Here is a 25,000-nt window from a genome sequence, read left to right on the forward strand (position 1 = left end):
TCTCTCGCTCTCTCCGTCTCTCTCTCCGTCTCTCTCTCCCCCTCTCTCTCTCCCCCTCTCTCTCTATCCCTCTCTCTCTCTCCGTCTCTCTCTCCGTCTCTCTCTCCCTCTCTCTCTCCCCCTCTCTCTTTCTGTCTCTCTCCCTATCCCTCTCTCTCTCCGTCTCTCTACCCCCCTCTCTCTCTTTATGTCTCTCTCTCTATCCCTCTCTCTCTCTATCCCTCTCTCTCTTTCTGTCTCTCTCTATCCCCCTCTCTCTCTATCCCTCTCTCTCTTTCTGTCTCTCTCTCTATCCCTCTCTCTCTCTATCCCTCTCTCTCTTTCTGTCTCTCTCTCTCTATCCCTCTCTCTCTTTCTGTCTCTCTCTCTCTCCCTCTCTCTCTCTTTCTGTCTCTCTCTCTCTCCCTCTCTCTCTCCCTCTCTCTCTCCGTCTCTCTCTCCGTCTCTCTCTCCCCCTCTCTCTACCCCCTCTCTCTTTCTGTCTCTCTCTCTATCCCTCTCTCTCTTTCTGTCTCTCTCTCTATCCCTCTCTCTCTTTCTGTCTCTCTCTCTATCCCTCTCTCTCTCTATCCCTCTCTCTCTTTCTGTCTCTCTCTCTACCCCCTTTCTCTGTCTCTCTTTCTCTCTCTCTGCAGAACTCTGAACAACAACAATATAAGTCGTCTGTCGGTGGCAAGTTTCAACCACATGCCCAAACTGAGAACCTTGTGAGTGTTGTTATATTACAGACTATTAACACTAGTTTCAACCACATGCCCAAACTGAGAACCTTGTGAGTGTTGTTATACTATAGACTATTAACACTATTAACACTAGTCTACCTGTAGTTATATTATAGACTATTAACACTGGTCTACCTGTAGTTATATTATAGACTATTAACACTATTAACACTAGTCTACCTGTAGTTATATTATAGACTATTAACACTATTAACACTAGTCTACCTGTAGTTATATTATAGACTATTAACACTAGTCTACCTGTAGTTATATTATAGACTATTAACACTAGTCTACCTGTAGTTATATTATAGACTATTAACACTATTAACACTAGTCTACCTGTAGTTATATTATAGACTATTAACACTAGTCTACCTGTAGTTATATTATAGACTATTAACACTAGTCTACCTGTAGTTATATTATAGACTATTAACACTATTAACACTATTAACACTAGTCTACCTGTAGTTATATTATAGACTATTAACACTATTAACACTAGTCTACCTGTAGTTATATTATAGACTATTAACACTATTAACACTAGTCTACCTGTAGTTATATTATAGACTATTAACACTATTAACACCAGTCTACCTGTAGTTATATTATAGACTATTAACACTGGTCTACCTGTAGTTATATTATAGACTATTAACACTATTAACACTAGTCTACCTGTAGTTATATTATAGACTATTAACACTATTAACACCAGTCTACCTGTAGTTATATTATAGACTATTAACACTGGTCTACCTGTAGTTATATTATAGACTATTAACACTATTAACACTAGTCTACCTGTAGTTATATTATAGACTATTAACACTATTAACACTTAACACTATTAACACTAGTCTACCTGTAGTTATATTATAGACTATTAACACTATTAACACTAGTCTACCTGTAGTTATATTATAGACTATTAACACTATTAACACTAGTCTACCTGTAGTTATATTATAGACTATTAACACTAGTCTACCTGTAGTTATATTATAGACTATTAACACTATTAACACTATTAACACTAGTCTACCTGTAGTTATATTATAGACTATTAACACTAGTCTACCTGTAGTTATATTATAGACTATTAACACTAGTCTACCTGTAGTTATATTATAGACTATTAACACTATTAACACTAGTCTACCTGTAGTTATATTATAGACTATTAACACTATTAACACTAGTCTACCTGTAGTTATATTATAGACTATTAACACTATTAACACTATTAACACTAGTCTACCTGTAGTTATATTATAGACTATTAACACTAGTCTACCTGTAGTTATATTATAGACTATTAACACTATTAACACCAGTCTACCTGTAGTTATATTATAGACTATTAACACTATTAACACCAGTCTACCTGTAGTTATATTATAGACTATTAACACTATTAACACTAGTCTACCTGTAGTTATATTATAGACTATTAACACTATTAACACTAGTCTACCTGTAGTTATATTATAGACTATTAACACTAGTCTACCTGTAGTTATATTATAGACTATTAACACTATTAACACTAGTCTACCTGTAGTTATATTATAGACTATTAACACTATTAACACTAGTCTACCTGTAGTTATATTATAGACTATTAACACTAGTCTACCTGTAGTTATATTATAGACTATTAACACTAGTCTACCTGTAGTTATATTATAGACTATTAACACTGGTCTACCTGTAGTTATATTATAGACTATTAACACTATTAACACTAGTCTACCTGTAGTTATATTATAGACTATTAACACTAGTCTACCTGTAGTTATATTATAGACTGTTAACACTATTAACACTAGTCTACCTGTAGTTATATTATAGACTATTAACACTAGTCTACCTGTAGTTATATTATAGACTATTAACACTATTAACACTAGTCTACCTGTAGTTATATTATAGACTATTAACACTATTAACACTAGTCTACCTGTAGTTATATTATAGACTATTAACACTATTAACACTAGTCTACCTGTAGTTATATTATAGACTATTAACACTAGTCTACCTGTAGTTATATTATAGACTATTAACACTAGTCTACCTGTAGTTATATTATAGACTATTAACACTATTAACACTAGTCTACCTGTAGTTATATTATAGACTATTTACACTAGTCTACCTGTAGTTATATTATAGACTATTAACACTAGTCTACCTGTAGTTATATTATAGACTATTAACACTATTAACACTAGTCTACCTGTAGTTATATTATAGACTATTAACACTATTAACACTAGTATACCTGTAGTTATATTATAGACTATTAACACTAGTCTACCTGTAGTTATATTATAGACTATTAACACTATTAACACTAGTCTACCTGTAGTTATATTATAGACTATTAACACTAGTCTACCTGTAGTTATATTATAGACTATTAACACTATTAACACTAGTCTACCTGTAGTTATATTATAGACTATTAACACTATTAACACTAGTCTACCTGTAGTTATATTATAGACTATTAACACTAGTCTACCTGTAGTTATATTATAGACTATTAACACTGGTCTACCTGTAGTTATATTATAGACTATTAACACTATTAACACTAGTCTACCTGTAGTTATATTATAGACTATTAACACTATTAACACTAGTCTACCTGTAGTTATATTATAGACTATTAACACTATTAACACTAGTCTACCTGTAGTTATATTATAGACTATTAACACTATTAACACTAGTCTACCTGTAGTTATATTATAGACTATTAACACTATTAACACTAGTCTACCTGTAGTTATATTATAGACTATTAACACTGGTCTACCTGTAGTTATATTATAGACTATTAACACTATTAACACTAGTCTACCTGTAGTTATATTATAGACTATTAACACTATTAACACTAGTCTACCTGTAGTTATATTATAGACTATTAACACTATTAACACTAGTCTACCTGTAGTTATATTATAGACTATTAACACTATTAACACTAGTCTACCTGTAGTTATATTATAGACTATTAACACTATTAACACCAGTCTACCTGTAGTTATATTATAGACTATTAACACTATTAACACTAGTCTACCTGTAGTTATATTATAGACTATTAACACTATTAACACTAGTCTACCTGTAGTTATATTATAGACTATTAACACTATTAACACTAGTCTACCTGTAGTTATATTATAGACTATTAACACTATTAACACTAGTATACCTGTAGTTATATTATAGACTATTAACACTAGTCTACCTGTAGTTATATTATAGACTATTAACACTATTAACACTAGTCTACCTGTAGTTATATTATAGACTATTAACACTAGTCTACCTGTAGTTATATTATAGACTATTAACACTATTAACACTAGTCTACCTGTAGTTATATTATAGACTATTAACACTATTAACACTAGTCTACCTGTAGTTATATTATAGACTATTAACACTAGTCTACCTGTAGTTATATTATAGACTATTAACACTGGTCTACCTGTAGTTATATTATAGACTATTAACACTATTAACACTAGTCTACCTGTAGTTATATTATAGACTATTAACACTAGTCTACCTGTAGTTATATTATAGACTATTAACACTAGTCTACCTGTAGTTATATTATAGACTATTAACACCAGTCTACCTGTAGTTATATTATAGACTATTAACACTAGTCTACCTGTAGTTATATTATAGACTATTAACACTATTAACACCAGTCTACCTGTAGTTATATTATAGACTATTAACACTAGTCTACCTGTAGTTATATTATAGACTATTAACACTATTAACACTAGTCTACCTGTTGTTATATTATAGACTATTAACACTAGTCTACCTGTAGTTATATTATAGACTATTAACACTATTAACACTAGTCTACATGTAGTTATATTATAGACTATTAACACTATTAACACTAGTCTACCTGTAGTTATATTATAGACTATTAACACTATTAACACTAGTCTACCTGTAGTTATATTATAGACTATTAACACTATTAACACTAGTCTACCTGTAGTTATATTATAGACTATTAACACTATTAACACTAGTCTACCTGTAGTTATATTATAGACTATTAACACTAGTCTACCTGTAGTTATATTATAGACTATTAACACTATTAACACTATTAACACTAGTCTACCTGTAGTTATATTATAGACTATTAACACTAGTCTACCTGTAGTTATATTATAGACTATTAACACTAGTCTACCTGTAGTTATATTATAGACTATTAACACTATTAACACTAGTCTACCTGTAGTTATATTATAGACTATTAACACTATTAACACTAGTCTACCTGTAGTTATATTATAGACTATTAACACTATTAACACTATTAACACTAGTCTACCTGTAGTTATATTATAGACTATTAACACTAGTCTACCTGTAGTTATATTATAGACTATTAACACTATTAACACCAGTCTACCTGTAGTTATATTATAGACTATTAACACTATTAACACCAGTCTACCTGTAGTTATATTATAGACTATTAACACTATTAACACTAGTCTACCTGTAGTTATATTATAGACTATTAACACTATTAACACTATTAACACTAGTCTACCTGTAGTTATATTATAGACTATTAACACTAGTCTACCTGTAGTTATATTATAGACTATTAACACTATTAACACTAGTCTACCTGTAGTTATATTATAGACTATTAACACTATTAACACTAGTCTACCTGTAGTTATATTATAGACTATTAACACTAGTCTACCTGTAGTTATATTATAGACTATTAACACTAGTCTACCTGTAGTTATATTATAGACTATTAACACTGGTCTACCTGTAGTTATATTATAGACTATTAACACTATTAACACTAGTCTACCTGTAGTTATATTATAGACTATTAACACTAGTCTACCTGTAGTTATATTATAGACTGTTAACACTATTAACACTAGTCTACCTGTAGTTATATTATAGACTATTAACACTAGTCTACCTGTAGTTATATTATAGACTATTAACACTATTAACACTAGTCTACCTGTAGTTATATTATAGACTATTAACACTATTAACACTAGTCTACCTGTAGTTATATTATAGACTATTAACACTATTAACACTAGTCTACCTGTAGTTATATTATAGACTATTAACACTAGTCTACCTGTAGTTATATTATAGACTATTAACACTAGTCTACCTGTAGTTATATTATAGACTATTAACACTATTAACACTAGTCTACCTGTAGTTATATTATAGACTATTTACACTAGTCTACCTGTAGTTATATTATAGACTATTAACACTAGTCTACCTGTAGTTATATTATAGACTATTAACACTATTAACACTAGTCTACCTGTAGTTATATTATAGACTATTAACACTATTAACACTAGTATACCTGTAGTTATATTATAGACTATTAACACTAGTCTACCTGTAGTTATATTATAGACTATTAACACTATTAACACTAGTCTACCTGTAGTTATATTATAGACTATTAACACTAGTCTACCTGTAGTTATATTATAGACTATTAACACTATTAACACTAGTCTACCTGTAGTTATATTATAGACTATTAACACTATTAACACTAGTCTACCTGTAGTTATATTATAGACTATTAACACTAGTCTACCTGTAGTTATATTATAGACTATTAACACTGGTCTACCTGTAGTTATATTATAGACTATTAACACTATTAACACTAGTCTACCTGTAGTTATATTATAGACTATTAACACTAGTCTACCTGTAGTTATATTATAGACTATTAACACTAGTCTACCTGTAGTTATATTATAGACTATTAACACCAGTCTACCTGTAGTTATATTATAGACTATTAACACTAGTCTACCTGTAGTTATATTATAGACTATTAACACTATTAACACCAGTCTACCTGTAGTTATATTATAGACTATTAACACTAGTCTACCTGTAGTTATATTATAGACTATTAACACTATTAACACTAGTCTACCTGTTGTTATATTATAGACTATTAACACTAGTCTACCTGTAGTTATATTATAGACTATTAACACTATTAACACTAGTCTACATGTAGTTATATTATAGACTATTAACACTATTAACACTAGTCTACCTGTAGTTATATTATAGACTATTAACACTATTAACACTAGTCTACCTGTAGTTATATTATAGACTATTAACACTATTAACACTAGTCTACCTGTAGTTATATTATAGACTATTAACACTGGTCTACCTGTAGTTATATTATAGACTATTAACACTATTAACACTAGTCTACCTGTAGTTATATTATAGACTATTAACACTATTAACACTAGTCTACCTGTAGTTATATTATAGACTATTAACACCAGTCTACCTGTAGTTATATTATAGACTATTAACACTAGTCTACCTGTAGTTATATTATAGACTATTAACACTATTAACACCAGTCTACCTGTAGTTATATTATAGACTATTAACACTATTAACACTAGTCTACCTGTAGTTATATTATAGACTATTAACACTATTAACACTAGTCTACCTGTTGTTATATTATAGACTATTAACACTAGTCTACCTGTAGTTATATTATAGACTATTAACACTATTAACACTAGTCTACCTGTAGTTATATTATAGACTATTAACACTATTAACACTAGTCTACCTGTAGTTATATTATAGACTATTAACACTATTAACACTAGTCTACCTGTAGTTATATTATAGACTATTAACACTATTAACACTAGTCTACCTGTAGTTATATTATAGACTATTAACACTGGTCTACCTGTAGTTATATTATAGACTATTAACACTATTAACACTAGTCTACCTGTAGTTATATTATAGACTATTAACACTATTAACACTAGTCTACCTGTAGTTATATTATAGACTATTAACACTATTAACACTAGTCTACCTGTAGTTATATTATAGACTATTAACACTATTAACACTAGTCTACCTGTAGTTATATTATAGACTATTAACACTATTAACACTAGTCTACCTGTAGTTATATTATAGACTATTAACACTGGTCTACCTGTAGTTATATTATAGACTATTAATAACTATTAACACTAGTCTACCTGTAGTTATATTATAGACTATTAACACTATTAACACTAGTCTACCTGTAGTTATATTATAGACTATTAACACTATTAACACTAGTCTACCTGTAGTTATATTATAGACTATTAACACTATTAACACTAGTCTACCTGTAGTTATATTATAGACTATTAACACTATTAACACCAGTCTACCTGTAGTTATATTATAGACTATTAACACTATTAACACTAGTCTACCTGTAGTTATATTATAGACTATTAACACTATTAACACTAGTCTACCTGTAGTTATATTATAGACTATTAACACTATTAACACTAGTCTACCTGTAGTTATATTATAGACTATTAACACTATTAACACTAGTCTACCTGTAGTTATATTATAGACTATTAACACTATTAACACTAGTCTACCTGTAGTTATATTATAGACTATTAACACTATTAACACTAGTCTACCTGTAGTTATATTATAGACTATTAACACTATTAACACTAGTCTACCTGTAGTTATATTATAGACTATTAACACTATTAACACTAGTCTACCTGTAGTTATATTATAGACTATTAACACTATTAACACTATTAACACTAGTCTACCTGTAGTTATATTATAGACTAGTCTACCTGTAGTTATTGACTTGTGTGACTGTGTGTGTTAACATGTCTCTCTCCTCTCTCTCCTCTCCAGTCGTCTCCACTCCAACAACCTGTTCTGCGACTGTCACGTGGCCTGGTTGTCAGAGTGGTTGAGGCAGCGTCCCCGTCTGGGTCTCTACACACAGTGCATGTCCCCTCCTTCCATGAGGGGACACAACGTGGCTGAGGTCCAGAAGAAAGAGTTCGTATGCACAGGTAGTGTGTGTGTGTGTGTGTGTGTGTGTGTGTGTGTGTGTGTGTGTGTGTGTGTGTGTGTGTGTGTGTGTGTGTGTGTGTGTGTGTGTGTGTGTGTGTGTGTGTGTGTGTGTGTGTGTGTGTGTGTGTGTGTGTGTGTGTGTGTTTGTTTGTTTGTTTGTTTGTTTGTTTGTTTTAACTGTTCTTTGTCCAGAAGTCCCCACTAGAATAATAAACGAACAAACATTTGACCAACTGGGGACATTTTGTCGGTCCCCACAAGGTCAAATGCTGTTTCTAAGAGCTAGGGTTAGGAGCTAGGGTTAAGTTTAGGGCTAGGAGCTAGGGTTAGGAGCTAGGGTTAGGAGCTAGAGTTAGGAGCTAGGGTTAGGAGCTAGGGTTAGGAGCTAGGGTTATGGTTAGGAGCTAGGGTTAGGAGCTAGGGTTATGGTTAGGAGCTAGGGTTAGGAGCTAGGGTTAGGAGCTAGGGTTAGGAGCCAGGTTTAGGGTTAGGAGCTAGGGTTAGGAGCTAGGGTTAGGAGCTAGGGTTAGGAGCTAGGGTTAAGAGTTAGGGTTAGGAGCTAGGGTTAGGGTTAGGAGCTAGGGTTAGGAGCTAGAGTTAGGAGCTAGGGTTAGGAGCTAGGGTTAGGAGCTAGGGTTAGGAGCTAGGGTTAGGAGCTAGGGTTTAGGAGCTATGGTTATGGTTAGGAGCTAGGGTTAGGAGCTATGGTTAGGAGCCAGGTTTAGTGTTAGGAGCTAGGGTTAGGAGCTAGGGTTATGGTTAGGAGCTAGGGTTAGGAGCTAGGGTTAGGGTTAGGAGGGTTAGGGTTAGGAGCTAGAGTTAGGAGCTAGAGTTAGGAGCTAGGGTTAGGAGTTAGGGTTAGGAGCTAGGGTTAGGGTTAGGAGGGTTAGGGTTAGCGGTACAATACTGTGTCTCCATGTCTTCATCTCTCTTCATAATGTTTCTCTTTGTTTCTCTGTGTGTGTGCGTGCGTGTGTGTGTGTGTGTGTGTGTGTGTGTGTGTGTGTGTGTGTGTGTGTGTGTGTGTGTGTGTGTGTGTGTGTGTGTGTGTGTGTGTGTGTGTGTGTGTGTGTGTGTGTGTGTGTGTGTGTGTGTGTGTGTGTGTGTGTGTGTGTGTGTTTAGGCCACCAGTCCTCCCCCTCCTGCAGTGTTCTCCAGTGTCCGGACTCCTGTACCTGCAGTAACAACATAGTGGACTGTAGAGGAAAGAGCCTTACTGAGATACCTGACAACCTGCCTGAGACCATCACAGAGATGTAAGATACACACACACCTGGCAACCTGCCTGAGACCATCACAGAGATGTAAGATACACACACACCTGGCAACCTGCCTGAGACCATCACAGAGATGTAAGATACACACACACCTGGCAACTCAGTATTAGGAAGGTGTTCCTAATGTTTAGTAAAGTCAGTGTAACTCAGTAGATGGAAGGTGTTCCTAATGTTTACAGTAAAGTCAGTGTAACTCAGTAGTAGGAAGGTGTTCCTAATGTTTAGTAAAGTCAGTGTAACTCAGTAGTAGGAAGGTGTTCCTAATGTTTAGTAAAGTCAGTGTAACTCAGTAGTAGGAAGGTGTTCCTAATGTTTAGTAAAGTCAGTGTAACTCAGTAGTAGGAAGGTGTTCCTAATGTTTAGTAGAGTCAGTGTAACTCAGTAGATGGAAGGTGTTCCTAATGTTTAGTAGAGTCAGTGTAACTCAGTAGATGGAAGGTGTTCCTAATGTTTAGTAAAGTCATTGTAACTCAGTAGTAGGAACGTGTTCCTAATGTTTAGTAGAGTCAGTGTAACTCAGTAGATGGAAGGTGTTCCTAATGTTTACAGTAAAGTCAGTGTAACTCAGTAGTAGGAAGGTGTTCCTAATGTTTAGTAAAGTCAGTGTAACTCAGTAGTAGGAAGGTGTTCCTAATGTTTAGTAGAGTCAGTGTAACTCAGTAGATGGAAGGTGTTCCTAATGTTTAGTAAAGTCAGTGTAACTCAGTAGTAGGAACGTGTTCCTAATGTTTAGTAGAGTCAGTGTAACTCAGTAGATGGAAGGTGTTCCTAATGTTTAGTAGAGTCAGTGTATATCTGTTGTGTTTTGGTTCCAGTCGGTTGGAGCAGAACTCTATCAAGGCCATTCCTGCTGGAGCCTTCTCTCCTTACAAGAAGCTACGCAGAATGTAAGGGGCTGTTTCAAACAATAACAGACTGTACATATTCACCTCTTCTGTCTACTGGGCGATAACATCTGGGTCTGTCTACTGGGCTATAACATCTGGGTCTGTCTCTGTCTACTGGGCTATAACATCTGGGTCTGTCTACTGGGCTATAACATCTGGGTCTGTCTCTGTCTCTTTGGGCTATAACATCTGGGTCTGTCTACTGGGCTATAACATCTGGGTCTGTCTCTGTCTACTGGGCTATAACATCTGGGTCTGTCTACTGGGCTATAACATCTGGGTCTGTCTACTGGGCTATAACATCTGGGTCTGTCTACTGGGCTATAACATCTGGGTCTGTCTCTGTCTACTGGGCTATAACATCTGGGTCTGTCTCTGTCTCTCTGGGCTATAACATCTGGGTCTGTCTCTGTCTACTGGGCTATAACATATGGGTCTGTCTCTGTCTACTGGGCTATAACATCTGTCTCTGTCTACTGGGCTATAACATCTGGGTCTGTCTCTCTGGGTCTGTCTATCTGACTATGTCTGTCTCTCTGGGTCTGTCTATCTCTATCTGGGTTTGTCTCTCTGGGTTTGTCTATCTGGGTCTGTCTGTCTATCTGGGTCTGTCTATTTGTCTCTGTCTGTCTATCTGGGTCTGTCTCTCTGGGTCTGTCTATCTGGGTCTGTCTATCTGGGTCTGTCTCTCTGGGTCTGTCTCTCTGGGTCTGTCTATCTGTCTCTGTCTGTCTATCTGGGTCTGTCTATCTGTCTCTGTCTGTCTATCTGGGTCTGTCTATCTGGGTCTGTCTCTCTGGGTCTGTCTATCTGGGTCTGTCTCTCTGGGTCTGTCTATCTGGGTCTGTCTATCTGGGTCTTTCTATCTGGGTCTGTCTATCTGTCTCTGTCTATCTGGGTCTGTCTGTCTGTCTATCTGGGTCTGTCTCTCTGGGTCTGTCTATCTGTCTATCTGGGTCTGTCTCTCTGGGTCTGTCTATCTGGGTCTTTCTATCTGGGTCTGTCTATCTGGGTCTGTCTATCTGTCTATCTGGGTCTGTCTATCTGGGTCTGTCTCTCTGGGTCTGTCTATCTGGGTCTGTCTATCTGGGTCTTTCTATCTGGGTCTGTCTATCTGGGTCTTTCTATCTGGGTCTGTCTATCTGTCTCTGTCTATCTGTCTCTGTCTATCTGGGTCTGTCTCTCTGGGTCTGTCTATCTGTCTCTGTCTATCTGGGTCTGTCTATCTGTCTCTGTCTCTCTGGGTCTGTCTGTCTGTCTATCTGGGTCTTTCTATCTGGGTCTGTCTATCTGTCTCTATCTATCTGGGTCTGTCTATCTGTCTCTGTCTGTCTATCTGGGTCTGTCTATCTGTCTCTGTCTATCTATCTGGGTCTGTCTATCTGGGTCTGTCTCTCTGGGTCTGTCTCTCTGGGTCTGTCTCTCTGGGTCTGTCTATCTGGGTCTGTCTATCTGTCTCTGTCTGTCTATCTGGGTCTGTCTGTCTATCTGTCTGTCTATCTGGGTCTGTCTGTCTGTCTATCTGGGTCTGTCTCTCTGGGTCTGTCTATCTGTCTGTCTATCTGGGTCTGTCTCTCTGGGTCTGTCTATCTGTCTGTGTATCTGGGTCTGTCTCTCTGTCTCTGTCTATCTGTCTATCTCTCTGGGTCTGTCTATCTGTCTCTCTCAATATTTCAATTTCAATTTAAGGGCTCTATTATCATATGTTAACATTGCCAAAGCAAGTGAAATAAAAGTGAAATCAACAATAAAAATGAACTGTAAACATTTCAGACATTCCTGAGGAATATATATCTCCTTTCTCTGTCTCTGTCTCTCTCTCTCTCTCTCTCTCTCTCTCTCTCTCTCTCTCTCTCTCTCTCTCTCTCTCTCTCTCTCCCTGTCTCTGTCTCTGTCTCTGACTCTGTCTCTGTCTCTCCCCTGTCTCTCTCTCTCCCCCCCCCTCTCTCTCTCTCTCTCTCTCTCTCTCTCTCCCTCTCTCCCTGAGACTCTCTCTCCCTCCCTCTCCAGAGATCTCAGTAATAACCAGATATCAGAACTGGCACCAGATGCTTTCCAAGGCCTGAGATCTCTCAACTCTCTGTGAGTATTCTACCCTCTAGCTACAACACACACACACACACACCTTAAGATCCCCTCTATTGACGTTAGCGTGTGTTGTGTTGTCCAGGGTGCTCTACGGGAATAAGATCACGGAAATCTCCAAAGGATTGTTGGAGGGACTGTTTTCTCTTCAGCTACTGTGAGTACAACACACCTGAAATAACACACTATGTGTTTATAACCTAACGTATCAGCTGGAAAACAAACAGGGCCTTTGGAGTACAACACACCTGAAATAACACACTCAAGACTGTTGAATGCTAATAAGTTAGCGTGTTTCTATGTGTTTCAGGCTGTTGAATGCTAATATGTTAGCGTGTTTCTCTGTGTTTCAGGCTGTTGAATGCTAATATGTTAGCATGTTTCTATGTGTTTCAGGCTGTTGAATGCTAATATGTTAGCGTGTTTCTCTGTGTTTCAGGATGTTGAATGCTAATATGTTAGCATGTTTCTATGTGTTTCAGGCTGTTGAATGCTAATAAGTTATTATTTTTCAGGATGTTGAATGCATGTTTCTATGTGTTTCAGGATGTTGAATGCTAATAAGTTAGCGTGTTTCTATGTGTTTCAGGCTGTTGAATGCTAATATGTTAGCATGTTTCTATGTGTTTCAGGCTGTTGAATGCTAATATGTTAGCGTGTTTCTCTGTGTTTCCGGATGTTGAATGCTAATATGTTAGCATGTTTCTATGTGTTTCAGGCTGTTGAATGCTAATAAGTTATTATTTTTCAGGATGTTGAATGCTAATACGTTAGCGTGTTTCTCTGTGTTTCAGGATGTTGAATGCTAATAAGTTAGCGTGTTTCTATGTGTTTCAGGCTGTTGAATGCTAATAAGTTGGCATGTTTCTATGTGTTTCAGGATGTTGAATGCTAATATGTTAGCGTGTTTCTCTCTGTTTCAAGATGTTAAATGCTAATAAGTTAGCGTGTTTCTATGTGTTTCAGGCTGTTGAATGCTAATAAGTTAGCATGTTTCTATGTGTTTCAGGATGTTGAATGCTAATAAGTTAGCATGTTTCTATGTGTTTCAGGATGTTGAATGCTAATAAGTTAGCATGTTTCTATGTGTTTCAGGATGTTGAATGCTAATAAGTTAGCATGTTTCTATGTGTTTCAGGATGTTGAATGCTAATATGTTAGCGTGTTTCTCTGTGTTTCAGGCTGTTGAATGCTAATATGTTAGCATGTTTCTATGTGTTTCAGGCTGTTGAATGCTAATAAGTTATTATTTTTCAGGATGTTGAATGCTAATATGTTAGCGTGTTTCTATGTGTTTCAGGCTGTTGAATGCTAATAAGTTAGCGTGTCTGCGTGTCGATGCGTTCCAAGACCTCCACAACCTCAACTTGCTCTCTCTATACGACAACAAACTACAGACCATCGCTAAGGGAACCTTTGCTTCACTACGAGCCATACAGACCCTGTACGTACACACACACACACGCACACGCACACGCACGCACGCACGCACACACACACACACACGCACACGCACGCACACACACACAGACACTTAATATCAATATTCTTGTCATTTCTGAATGGTTTGTTATGGCCTTGGATGCCAGACTGGTCTGAGACTAAAGACTGAGTCACTGGGATACTTAGGGGAGACGTGGTCTGAGACTAAAGACTGAGTCACTGGGATACTTAGGGAAGACGTGGTCTGAGACTAAAGACTGAGTCACTGGGATACTCAGGGAAGACGTGGTCTGAGACTAAAGACTGAGTCACTGGGATACTTAGAGAAGACGTGGTCTGAGACTAAAGACTGAGTCACTGGGATACTCAGGGAAGACGTGGTCTGAGTCACTGGGATACTTAGGGAAGACGTGGTCTGAGACTAAAGACTGAGTCACTGGGATACTTAGGGAAGACGTGGTCTGAGACTAAAGACTGAGTCACTGGGATACTTAGGGAAGACGTGGTCTGAGTCACTGGTTAGTCACTACTTAGAGAAGACGTGGTCTGAGACTAAAGACTGAGTCACTGGGATACTCAGGGAAGACGTGGTCTGAGTCACTGGGATACTTAGGGAAGACGTGGTCTGAGACTAAAGACTGAGTCACTGGGATACTTAGGGAAGACGTGGTCTGAGACTAAAGACTGAGTCACTGGGATACTTAGGGGAGACGTGGTCTGAGACTAAAGACTGAGTCACTGGGATACATAGGGAAGACGAGGTCTGAGACTAAAGACTGAGTCACTGGGATACTTAGGAAAGACGTGGTCTGAGACTAAAGACTGAGTCACTGGGATACTCAGGGAAGACGTGGTCTGAGTCACTGGGATACTCAGGGAAGACGTGGTCTGAGTCACTGTGATACTCAGAGAAGACGTGGTCTGAGTCACTGGGATACTCAGGGAAGACGTGGTCTGAGTCACTGGGATACTTAGAGAAGACGTGGTCTGAGACTAAAGACTGAGTCACTGGGACACTTAGAGAAGACGTGGTCTGAGACTAAAGACTGAGTCACTGGGATACTTAGGGAAGACGTGGTCTGAGACTAAAGACTGAGTCACTGGGATACTTAGGGGAGACGTGGTCTGAGAATAAAGACTTAGTCACTGGGATACTCAGGGAAGACGTGGTCTGAGTCACTGGGATACTCAGGGAAGACGTGGTCTGAGTCATTGGGATACTTAGGGAAGACGTGGTCTGAGCCTAAGACTGAGTCACTGGGATACTTAGGGAAGACGTGGTCTGAGTCACTGGGATACTTAGAGAAGACGTGGTCTGAGACTAAAGACTGAGTCACTGGGATACTTAGGGAAGACGTGGTCTGAGACTAAAGACTGAGTCACTGGGATACTTAGGGAAGACATGGTCTGAGACTAAAGACTGAGTCACTGGGATACTTAGGGAAGACGTGGTCTGAGTCACTGGGATACTTAGGGGAGACGTGGTCTGAGACTAAAGACTGAGTCACTGGGATACTTAGGGAAGACGTGGTCTGAGTCACTGGGATACTTAGGGAAGACGTGGTCTGAGACTAAAGACTGAGTCACTGGGGTACTCAGGGAAGACGTGGTCTGAGTCACTGGGATACTCAGGGAAGACGTGGTCTGAGTCACTGGGATACTTAGGGAAGACGTGGTCTGAGTCTAAAGACTGACTCACTGGGATACTCAGGGAAGACGTGGTCTGAGTCATTGGGATACTTAGGGAAGATGTGGTCTGAGACTAAAGACTGAGTCACTGGAATACTTAGGGAAGACGTGGTCTGAACTATAGACTGAGTCACTGGGATACTTAGGGAAGACCAGGTCTGAGACTAAAGACTGAGTCACTAGGATACTTAGGGGAGACGTGGTCTGAGTCACTGGGATACTTAGGGAAGACGTGGTCTGAGTCACTGTGATAATCAGGGAAGACGTGGTCTGAGACTAAAGACGGAGTCACTGGGGTACTCAGGGAAGACGTGGTCTGAGACTAAAGACTGAGTCACTGGGATACTCAGGGAAGACGTGGTCTGAGTCACTGGGATACTTAGAGAAGACGTGGTCTGAGACTAAAGACTGAGTCACTGGGACACTTAGAGAAGACGTGGTCTGAGACTAAAGACTGAGTCACTGGGATACTTAGGGAAGACGTGGTCTGAGACTAAAGACTGAGTCACTGGGGTACTCAGGGAAGACGTGGTCTGAGTCACTGGGATACTCAGGGAAGACGTGGTCTGAGTCACTGGGATACTTAGGGAAGACGTGGTCTGAGTCTAAAGACTGAGTCACTGGGATACTCAGGGAAGAGGTGGTCTGAGTCATTGGGATACTTAGGGAAGACGTGGTCTGAGTCACTGGGATACTTAGGGAAGACAAGGTCTGAGTCACTGGGATACTTAGGGAAGACATGGTCTGAGACTAAAGACTGAGTCACTGGGATACTTAGGAAATACGAGGTCTGAGACTAAATACTGAGTCACTGGGATACTTAGGGAAGACGTGGTCTGAGACTAAAGACTGAGTCACTGGGATACTTAGGGAAGACAAGGTCTGAGTCACTGGGATACTTAGGAAAGACGAGGTCTGAGACTAAAGACTGAGTCACTGGGATACTTAGGGAAGACGTGGTCTGAGACTAAAGACTGAGTCACTGGGATACTTAGGGAAGATGTGGTCTGAGACTAAAGACTGAGTCACTGGAATACTTAGGGAACACGTGGTATGAGACTATAGACTGAGTCACTGGGATACTTAGGGAAGACGAGGTCTGAGACTAAAGACTGAGTCACTAGGATACTTAGGGGAGACATGGTCTGAGTCACTGGGATACTTAGGGAAGACGTGGTCTGAGTCACTGTGATACTCAGGGAAGATGTGGTCTGAGACTAAAGACTGAGTCACTGGGGTACTCAGGGAAGACGTGGTCTGAGTCACTGGGATACTTAGAGAAGACGTGGTCTGAGACTAAAGACTGAGTCACTGGGACACTTAGAGAAGACGTGGTCTGAGACTAAAGACTGAGTCACTGGAATACTTAGGGAAGACGTGGTCTGAGACTAAAGACTGAGTCACTGGGATACTTAGGGGAGACGTGGTCTGAGACTAAAGACTGAGTCACTGGGATACTCAGGGAAGACGTGGTCTGAGTCACTGGGATACTTAGGGAAGATGTGGTCTGAGACTAAAGACTGAGTCACTGGAATACTTAGGGAAGACGTGGTCTGAACTATAGACTGAGTCACTGGGATACTTAGGGAAGACGAGGTCTGAGACTAAAGACTGAGTCACTAGGATACTTAGGGGAGACGTGGTCTGAGTCACTGGGATACTTAGGGAAGACGTGGTCTGAGTCACTGTGATAATCAGGGAAGACGTGGTCTGAGACTAAAGACTGAGTCACTGGGGTACTCAGGGAAGACGTGGTCTGAGACTAAAGACTGAGTCACTGGGATACTCAGGGAAGACGTGGTCTGAGTCACTGGGATACTTAGAGAAGACGTGGTCTGAGACTAAAGACTGAGTCACTGGGATACTTAGGGAAGACATGGTCTGAGACTAAAGACTGAGTCACTGGGATACTTAGGGAAAACATGGTCTGAGTCACTGGGATACTTAGGGAAGACGTGGTCTGAGACTAAAGACTGAGTCACTGGGATACTTTGGGGAGAAGTGGTCTGAGACTAAAGACTGAGTCACTGGGCTACTCAGGGAAGATGTGGTCTGAGTCACTGTGATACTCAGGGAAGACGTGGTCTGAGTCACTGGGATACTCAGGGAAGACGTGGTCTGAGTCACTGGGATACTTAGAGAAGACGTGGTCTGAGACTAAAGACTGAGTCACTGGGACACTTAGAGAAGACGTGGTCTGAGACTAAAGACTGAGTCACTGGAATACTTAGGGAAGACGTGGTCTGAGACTAAAGACTGAGTCACTGGGATACTTAGGGGAGACGTGGTCTGAGACTAAAGACTGAGTCACTGGGATACTCAGGGAAGACGTGGTCTGAGTCACTGGGATACTTAGGGAAGATGTGGTCTGAGACTAAAGACTGAGTCACTGGAATACTTAGGGAAGACGTGGTCTGAACTATAGACTGAGTCACTGGGATACTTAGGGAAGACGAGGTCTGAGACTAAAGACTGAGTCACTAGGATACTTAGGGGAGACGTGGTCTGAGTCACTGGGATACTTAGGGAAGACGTGGTCTGAGTCACTGTGATAATCAGGGAAGACGTGGTCTGAGACTAAAGACTGAGTCACTGGGGTACTCAGGGAAGACGTGGTCTGAGACTAAAGACTGAGTCACTGGGATACTCAGGGAAGACGTGGTCTGAGTCACTGGGATACTTAGAGAAGACGTGGTCTGAGACTAAAGACTGAGTCACTGGGATACTTAGGGAAGACATGGTCTGAGACTAAAGACTGAGTCACTGGGATACTTAGGGAAAACATGGTCTGAGTCACTGGGATACTTAGGGAAGACGTGGTCTGAGACTAAAGACTGAGTCACTGGGGTACTCAGGGAAGACTCGGTCTGAGTCACTGGGATACTCAGGGAAGACGTGGTCTGAGTCACTGTTATACTCAGGGAAGACGTGGTCTGAGTCACTGGGATACTCAGGGAAGACGTGGTCTGAGTCACTGGGATACTTAGAGAAGACGTGGTCTGAGACTAAAGACTGAGTCACTGGGACACTTAGAGAAGACGTGGTCTGAGACTAAAGACTGAGTCACTGGGATACTTAGGGAAGACGTGGTCTGAGACTAAAGACTGAGTCACTGGGATACTTTGGGGAGAAGTGGTCTGAGACTAAAGACTGAGTCACTGGGATACTCAGGGAAGACGTGGTCTGAGTCACTGGGATACTTAGAGAAGACGAGGTCTGAGTCTAAAGACTGAGTCACTGGGATACTCAGGGAAGACGTGGTCTGAGTCACTGGGATACTTAGGGAAGACGTGGTCTGAGTCTAAAGACTGAGTCACTGGGATACTCAGGGAAGACGTGGTCTGAGTCATTGGGATACTTAGGGAAGACGTGGTCTGAGTCACTGGGATACTTAGGGAAGACAAGGTCTGAGTCACTGGGATACTTAGGGAAGACATGGTCTGAGACTAAAGACTGAGTCACTGGGATACTTAGGGAAGACGTGGTCTGAGTCACTGGGATACTTAGGGAAGACGTGGTCTGAGTCACTGGGATACTTAGGAAAGACGAGGTCTGAGACTAAAGACTGAGTCACTGGGATGCTTAGGGAAGATGTGGTCTGAGTCACTGGGATACTTAGGAAAGACGAGGTCTGAGACTAAAGACTGAGTCACTGGGATACTTAGGGAAGACGTGGTCTGAGACTAAAGACTGAGTCACTGGGATACTTAGGGGAGACGTGGTCTGAGTCACTGGGATACTCAGGGAAGACGTGGTCTGAGTCATTGGGATACTTAGGGAAGACGTGGTCTGAGCCTAAGACTGAGTCACTGGGATACTTGGGGAAGACATGGTCTGAGTCACTGGGATACTTAGAGAAGACGTGGTCTGAGACTAAAGACTGAGTCACTGGGATACTTAGGGAAGACGTGGTCTGAGTCACTGGGATACTTAGGGAAGACGTGGTCTGAGACTAAAGACTGAGTCACTGGGGTACTCAGGGAAGACTCGGTCTGAGTCACTGGGATACTCAGGGAAGACGTGGTCTGAGTCACTGTTATACTCAGGGAAGACGTGGTCTGAGTCACTGGGATACTCAGGGAAGACGTGGTCTGAGTCACTGGGATACTTAGAGAAGACGTGGTCTGAGACTAAAGACTGAGTCACTGGGACACTTAGAGAAGACGTGGTCTGAGACTAAAGACTGAGTCACTGGGATACTTAGGGAAGACGTGGTCTGAGACTAAAGACTGAGTCACTGAGATACTTAGGGGAGAAGTGGTCTGAGACTAAAGACTGAGTCACTGGGATACTTAGGGAAGACGTGGTCTGAGTCACTGGGATACTTAGAGAAGACGTGGTCTGAGTCACTGGGATACTTAGGGAAGACGTGGTCTGAGACTAAAGACTGAGTCACTGGGATACTTAGGGAAGACATGGTCTGAGACTAAAGACTGAGTCACTGGGATACTTAGGGAAGACGTGGTCTGAGTCACTGGGATACTTAGGGAAGACGTGGTCTGAGACTAAAGACTGAGTCACTGGGGTACTCAGGGAAGACTCGGTCTGAGTCACTGGGATACTCAGGGAAGACGTGGTCTGAGTCACTGTTATACTCAGGGAAGACGTGGTCTGAGTCACTGGGATACTCAGGGAAGACGTGGTCTGAGTCACTGGGATACTTAGGGAAGACGTGGTCTGAGACTAAAGACTGAGTCACTGAGATACTTAGGGGAGAAGTGGTCTGAGACTAAAGACTGAGTCATTGGGATACTCAGGGAAGACGTGGTCTGAGTCACTGGGATACTTAGGGAAGACGTGGTCTGAGTCACTGGGATACTTAGGAAAGACGAGGTCTGAGACTAAAGACTGAGTCACTGGGATACTTAGGAAAGACGTGGTTTGAGACTAAAGACTGAGTCACTGGGATACTTAGGGGAGACGTGATCTGAGTCACTGGGATGCTTAGGGAAGACAAGGTCTGAGTCACTGGGATACTTAGGGAAGACATGGTCTGAGACTAAAGACTGAGTCACTGGGATACTTAGGGAAGACGTGGTCTGAGTCACTGGGATACTTAGGGAAGACGTGGTCTGAGTCACTGGGATACTTAGGAAAGACGAGGTCCCAATTTGTAAGTCGCTCTGGATAAGAGCGTCTGCTAAATGACTTAAATGTTAAAAATGAATGTAAAATGTCTGAGACTAAAGACTGAGTCACTGGGATACTTAGGAAAGACGTGGTCTGAGACTAAAGACTGAGTCACTGGGATACTTAGGGGAGACGTGGTCTGAGTCACTGGGATACTTAGGGAAGATTTGGTCTGAGACTAAAGACTGAGTCACTGGGATACTTAGGGAAGACGTGGTCTCAGACTAAAGACTGAGTCACTGGGATACTTAGGGAAGACGTGGTCTGAGTCACTGGGATACTTAGGGGAGATGAGGTCTGATACTAAAGACTGAGTCTCTGGGATACTTAGGGAACATGAGGTCTGAGACTAAAGACTGAGTCACTGGGATACTTAGGGAAGACGTGGTCTGAGACGAAAGACTGAGTCACTGGGATACTTAGGGAAGACGTGGTCTGAGACTAAAGACTGAGTCACTGGGATACTTAGGGGAGACGTGGTCTGAGACTAAAGACTGAGTCACTGGGATACTTAGGGGAGACGTGGTCTGAGTCACTGGGATACTTAGGGAAGACAAGGTCTGAGTCACTGGGATACTTAGGGAAGACGAGGTCTGAGACTAAAGACTGAGTCACTAGGATACTTAGGGGAGACGTGGTCTGAGTCACTGGGATACTTAGGGAAGACGTGGTCTCAGACTAAAGACTGAGTCACTGGGATACTTAGGGAAGACGTGGTCTGAGTCTAAAGACTGAGTCACTGGGATACTTAGGGAAGACGTGGTCTGAGACTAAAGACTGAGTCACTGGGATACTGAGGGAAGACGTGGTCTGAGACTAAAGACTGAGTCACTGGGATACTTAGGGAAGACATGGTCTGAGACTAAAGACTGAGTCACTGGGATACTTAGGGAAGACGTGGTCTCAGACTAAAGACTGAGTCACTGGGATACTTAGGGAAGATTTGGTCTGAGACTAAAGACTGAGTCACTGGGATACTTAGGGAAGACGTGGTCTCAGACTAAAGATTGAGTCACTGGGATACTTAGGGAAGACGTGGTCTGAGTCACTGGGATACTTAGGGGAGATGAGGTCTGATACTAAAGACTGAGTCTCTGGGATACTTAGGGAAGATGAGGTCTGAGACTAAAGACTGAGTCACTGGGATACTTAGGGAAGACGTGGTCTGAGACGAAAGACTGAGTCACTGGGATACTTAGGGAAGACGTGGTCTGAGACTAAAGACTGAGTCACTGGGATACTTAGGGGAGACGTAGTCTCAGAGTAAAGACTGAGTCACTGGGATACTTAGGGAAGACGTGGTCTGAGACTAAAGACTGAGACACTGGGATACTTAGGGAAGACGTGGTCTGAGTCACTGGGATACTTAGGGAAGAAGTGGTCTGAGACTAAAGACTGAGTCACTGGGATACTTAGGGGAGACGTGGTCTCAGACTAAAGACTGAGTCACTGGGATACTTAGGGAAGACGTGGTCTGAGTCACTGGGATACTCAGGGAAGATGTGGTCTGAGTCACTGGGATACTTAGGGGAGACGTGGTCTGAGTCTAAAGACTGAGTCACTGGGATACTCAGGGACGACAAGGTCTGAGACTAAAGACTGAGTCACTGGGATACTCAGGGACGACAAGGTCTGAGACTAAAGACTGAGTCACTGGGATACTTAGGGAAGACGTGGTCTGAGACTAAAGACTGAGTCACTGGGATACTTAGGGAAGATGTGGTCTGAGTCACTGGGATACTTAGGGGAGACGTGGTCTGAGTCTAAAGACTGAGTCACTGGGATACTTAGGGAAGACGAGGTCTGAGACTAAAGACTGATTCACTGGGATACTTAGGGGAGACGTGGTCTGAGTCACTGGGATACTTAGGGAAGATGTGGTCTGAGACTAAAGACTGAGTCACTGGGGTACTTAGGGAAGACGAGGTCTGAGACTAAAGACTGAGACACTGGGATACTTAGGGAAGACGAGGTCTGAGACTAAAGACTGAGACACTGGGATACTTAGGGGAGACGTGGTCTGAGACTAAAGACTGAGTCACTGGGATACTCAGGGACGACAAGGTCTGAGGCTAAAGACTGAGTCACTGGGATACTTAGGGAAGACGTGGTCTGAGACTAAAGACTGAGTCACTGGGATACTTAGGGAAGACGTGGTCTGAGTCACTGGGATACTTAGGGGAGACGTGGTCTGAGTCTAAAGACTGAGTCACTGGGATACTTAGGGAAGACGAGGTCTGGGACTAAAGACTGAGTCACTGGGATACTTAGGGGAGATGTGGTCTGAGACTAACTGTCTGTCTGTCTGTCTGTCTGTCTGTCTGTCTGTCTGTCTGTCTGTCTGTCTGTCTGTCTGTCTGTCTGTCTGTCTGTCTGTCTGTCTGTCTGTCTGTCTGTCTGTCTGTCTGTCTCTGTGTGTGTGTGTGTGTGTGTGTGTGTGTGTGTGTGTGTGTGTGTGTGTGTGTGTGTGTGTGTGTGTGTGTGTGTGTGTGTGTGTGTGTGTGTGTGTGTGTGTGTGTGTGTGTAGCCACCTGGCCCAGAACCCGTTTATCTGTGACTGTCATCTGAAGTGGCTGGCAGACTACCTCCAAGACAACCCGATTGAGACCAGCGGAGCTCGCTGCACCTCCCCCCGTCGCCTCGCCAACAAACGCATCGGACAGATCAAGAGCAAGAAGTTCCGATGTTCAGGTAGAGACACACACACTGAGAGACACACACACTGTTAGACACACACACTGAGAGACACACACACTGAGAGACACACACACTGAGAGACACACACACACACACACACACACACTGAGAGACACACACACTGAGAGACACACACACTGTTAGACACACACACTGAGAGACACACACACTGAGAGACACACACTGAGAGAGACAAACACTGAGAGACACACACACTGAGAGACACACACACTGAGAGACACACACACTGAGAGACACACACACTGAGAGACACACACACAGAGACACACACACTGAGAGAGACACACACTGAGAGAGACACACACACTCAGAGAGACACACACACTGAGAGACACACACACTGAGAGACACACTGAGAGACACACACACAGAGAGTCACACACACAGAGAGACACACACACAGAGAGAGACACAGAGAGTCACACACACAGAGACACACACAGAGACACACACACAGAGAGTCACACACACAGAGAGACACACACAGAGAGACACACACATGGAGGGACACACACAGAGAAACACACAGACACACTGAGACACACACAGAGAGACACATAGAGACACACTGAGACACACAAAGAGACACTGAGACACACAGAGAGACACACAGAGAGACAGAGAGACACACAGAGACACACAGAGACACACAGAGAGACACACAGAGACACACTGAGACACACTGAGACACACAGAGAGACACTTAGAGAGACACAGAGAGACACACAGAGAGACACACAGAGAGACACACAGAGAGACACACAGAGAGACACACTGAGACACACAGAGAGACACAGAGAGACACACAGAGAGACACACAGAGACACACAGAGACACACTGAGAGACACACAGAGAGACACACAGAGACACACAGAGACACACACAGAGACACACACTGAGACACACAGAGAGACACACAGAGACACACAGAGAGGCACAGAGAGACACACTGAGAGACACACAGAGACACAGAGAGACACACAGAGACACACAGAGAGACACACTGAGACACACTGAGACACACAGAGAGACACACAGAGACACACAGAGAGGCACATAGAG

General features: G+C 41.3%; 1 protein-coding gene across 1 annotated transcript in view; it reads left to right on the top strand.

Annotated features, from left to right (window-relative positions):
- Positions 1-25,000, top strand: part of LOC124024905 (slit homolog 2 protein-like) — a gene marked incomplete at its 3' end in the record, with an annotated part of 67,275 nt that overhangs the window by 5,407 nt on the left and 36,868 nt on the right. Inside the window, 8 exon segments of the mRNA XM_046338638.1 lie at positions 636-707; positions 8,544-8,707; positions 9,832-9,964; positions 10,801-10,872; positions 12,883-12,954; positions 13,043-13,114; positions 14,258-14,401; positions 23,747-23,910. Of these exon segments, the coding sequence (XP_046194594.1) occupies positions 636-707; positions 8,544-8,707; positions 9,832-9,964; positions 10,801-10,872; positions 12,883-12,954; positions 13,043-13,114; positions 14,258-14,401; positions 23,747-23,910 (893 nt within the window).

The sequence above is a fragment of the Oncorhynchus gorbuscha genome, unplaced genomic scaffold (genome assembly GCF_021184085.1).
Source record: "Oncorhynchus gorbuscha isolate QuinsamMale2020 ecotype Even-year unplaced genomic scaffold, OgorEven_v1.0 Un_scaffold_2060, whole genome shotgun sequence".
Taxonomy (NCBI): domain Eukaryota; kingdom Metazoa; phylum Chordata; class Actinopteri; order Salmoniformes; family Salmonidae; genus Oncorhynchus; species Oncorhynchus gorbuscha.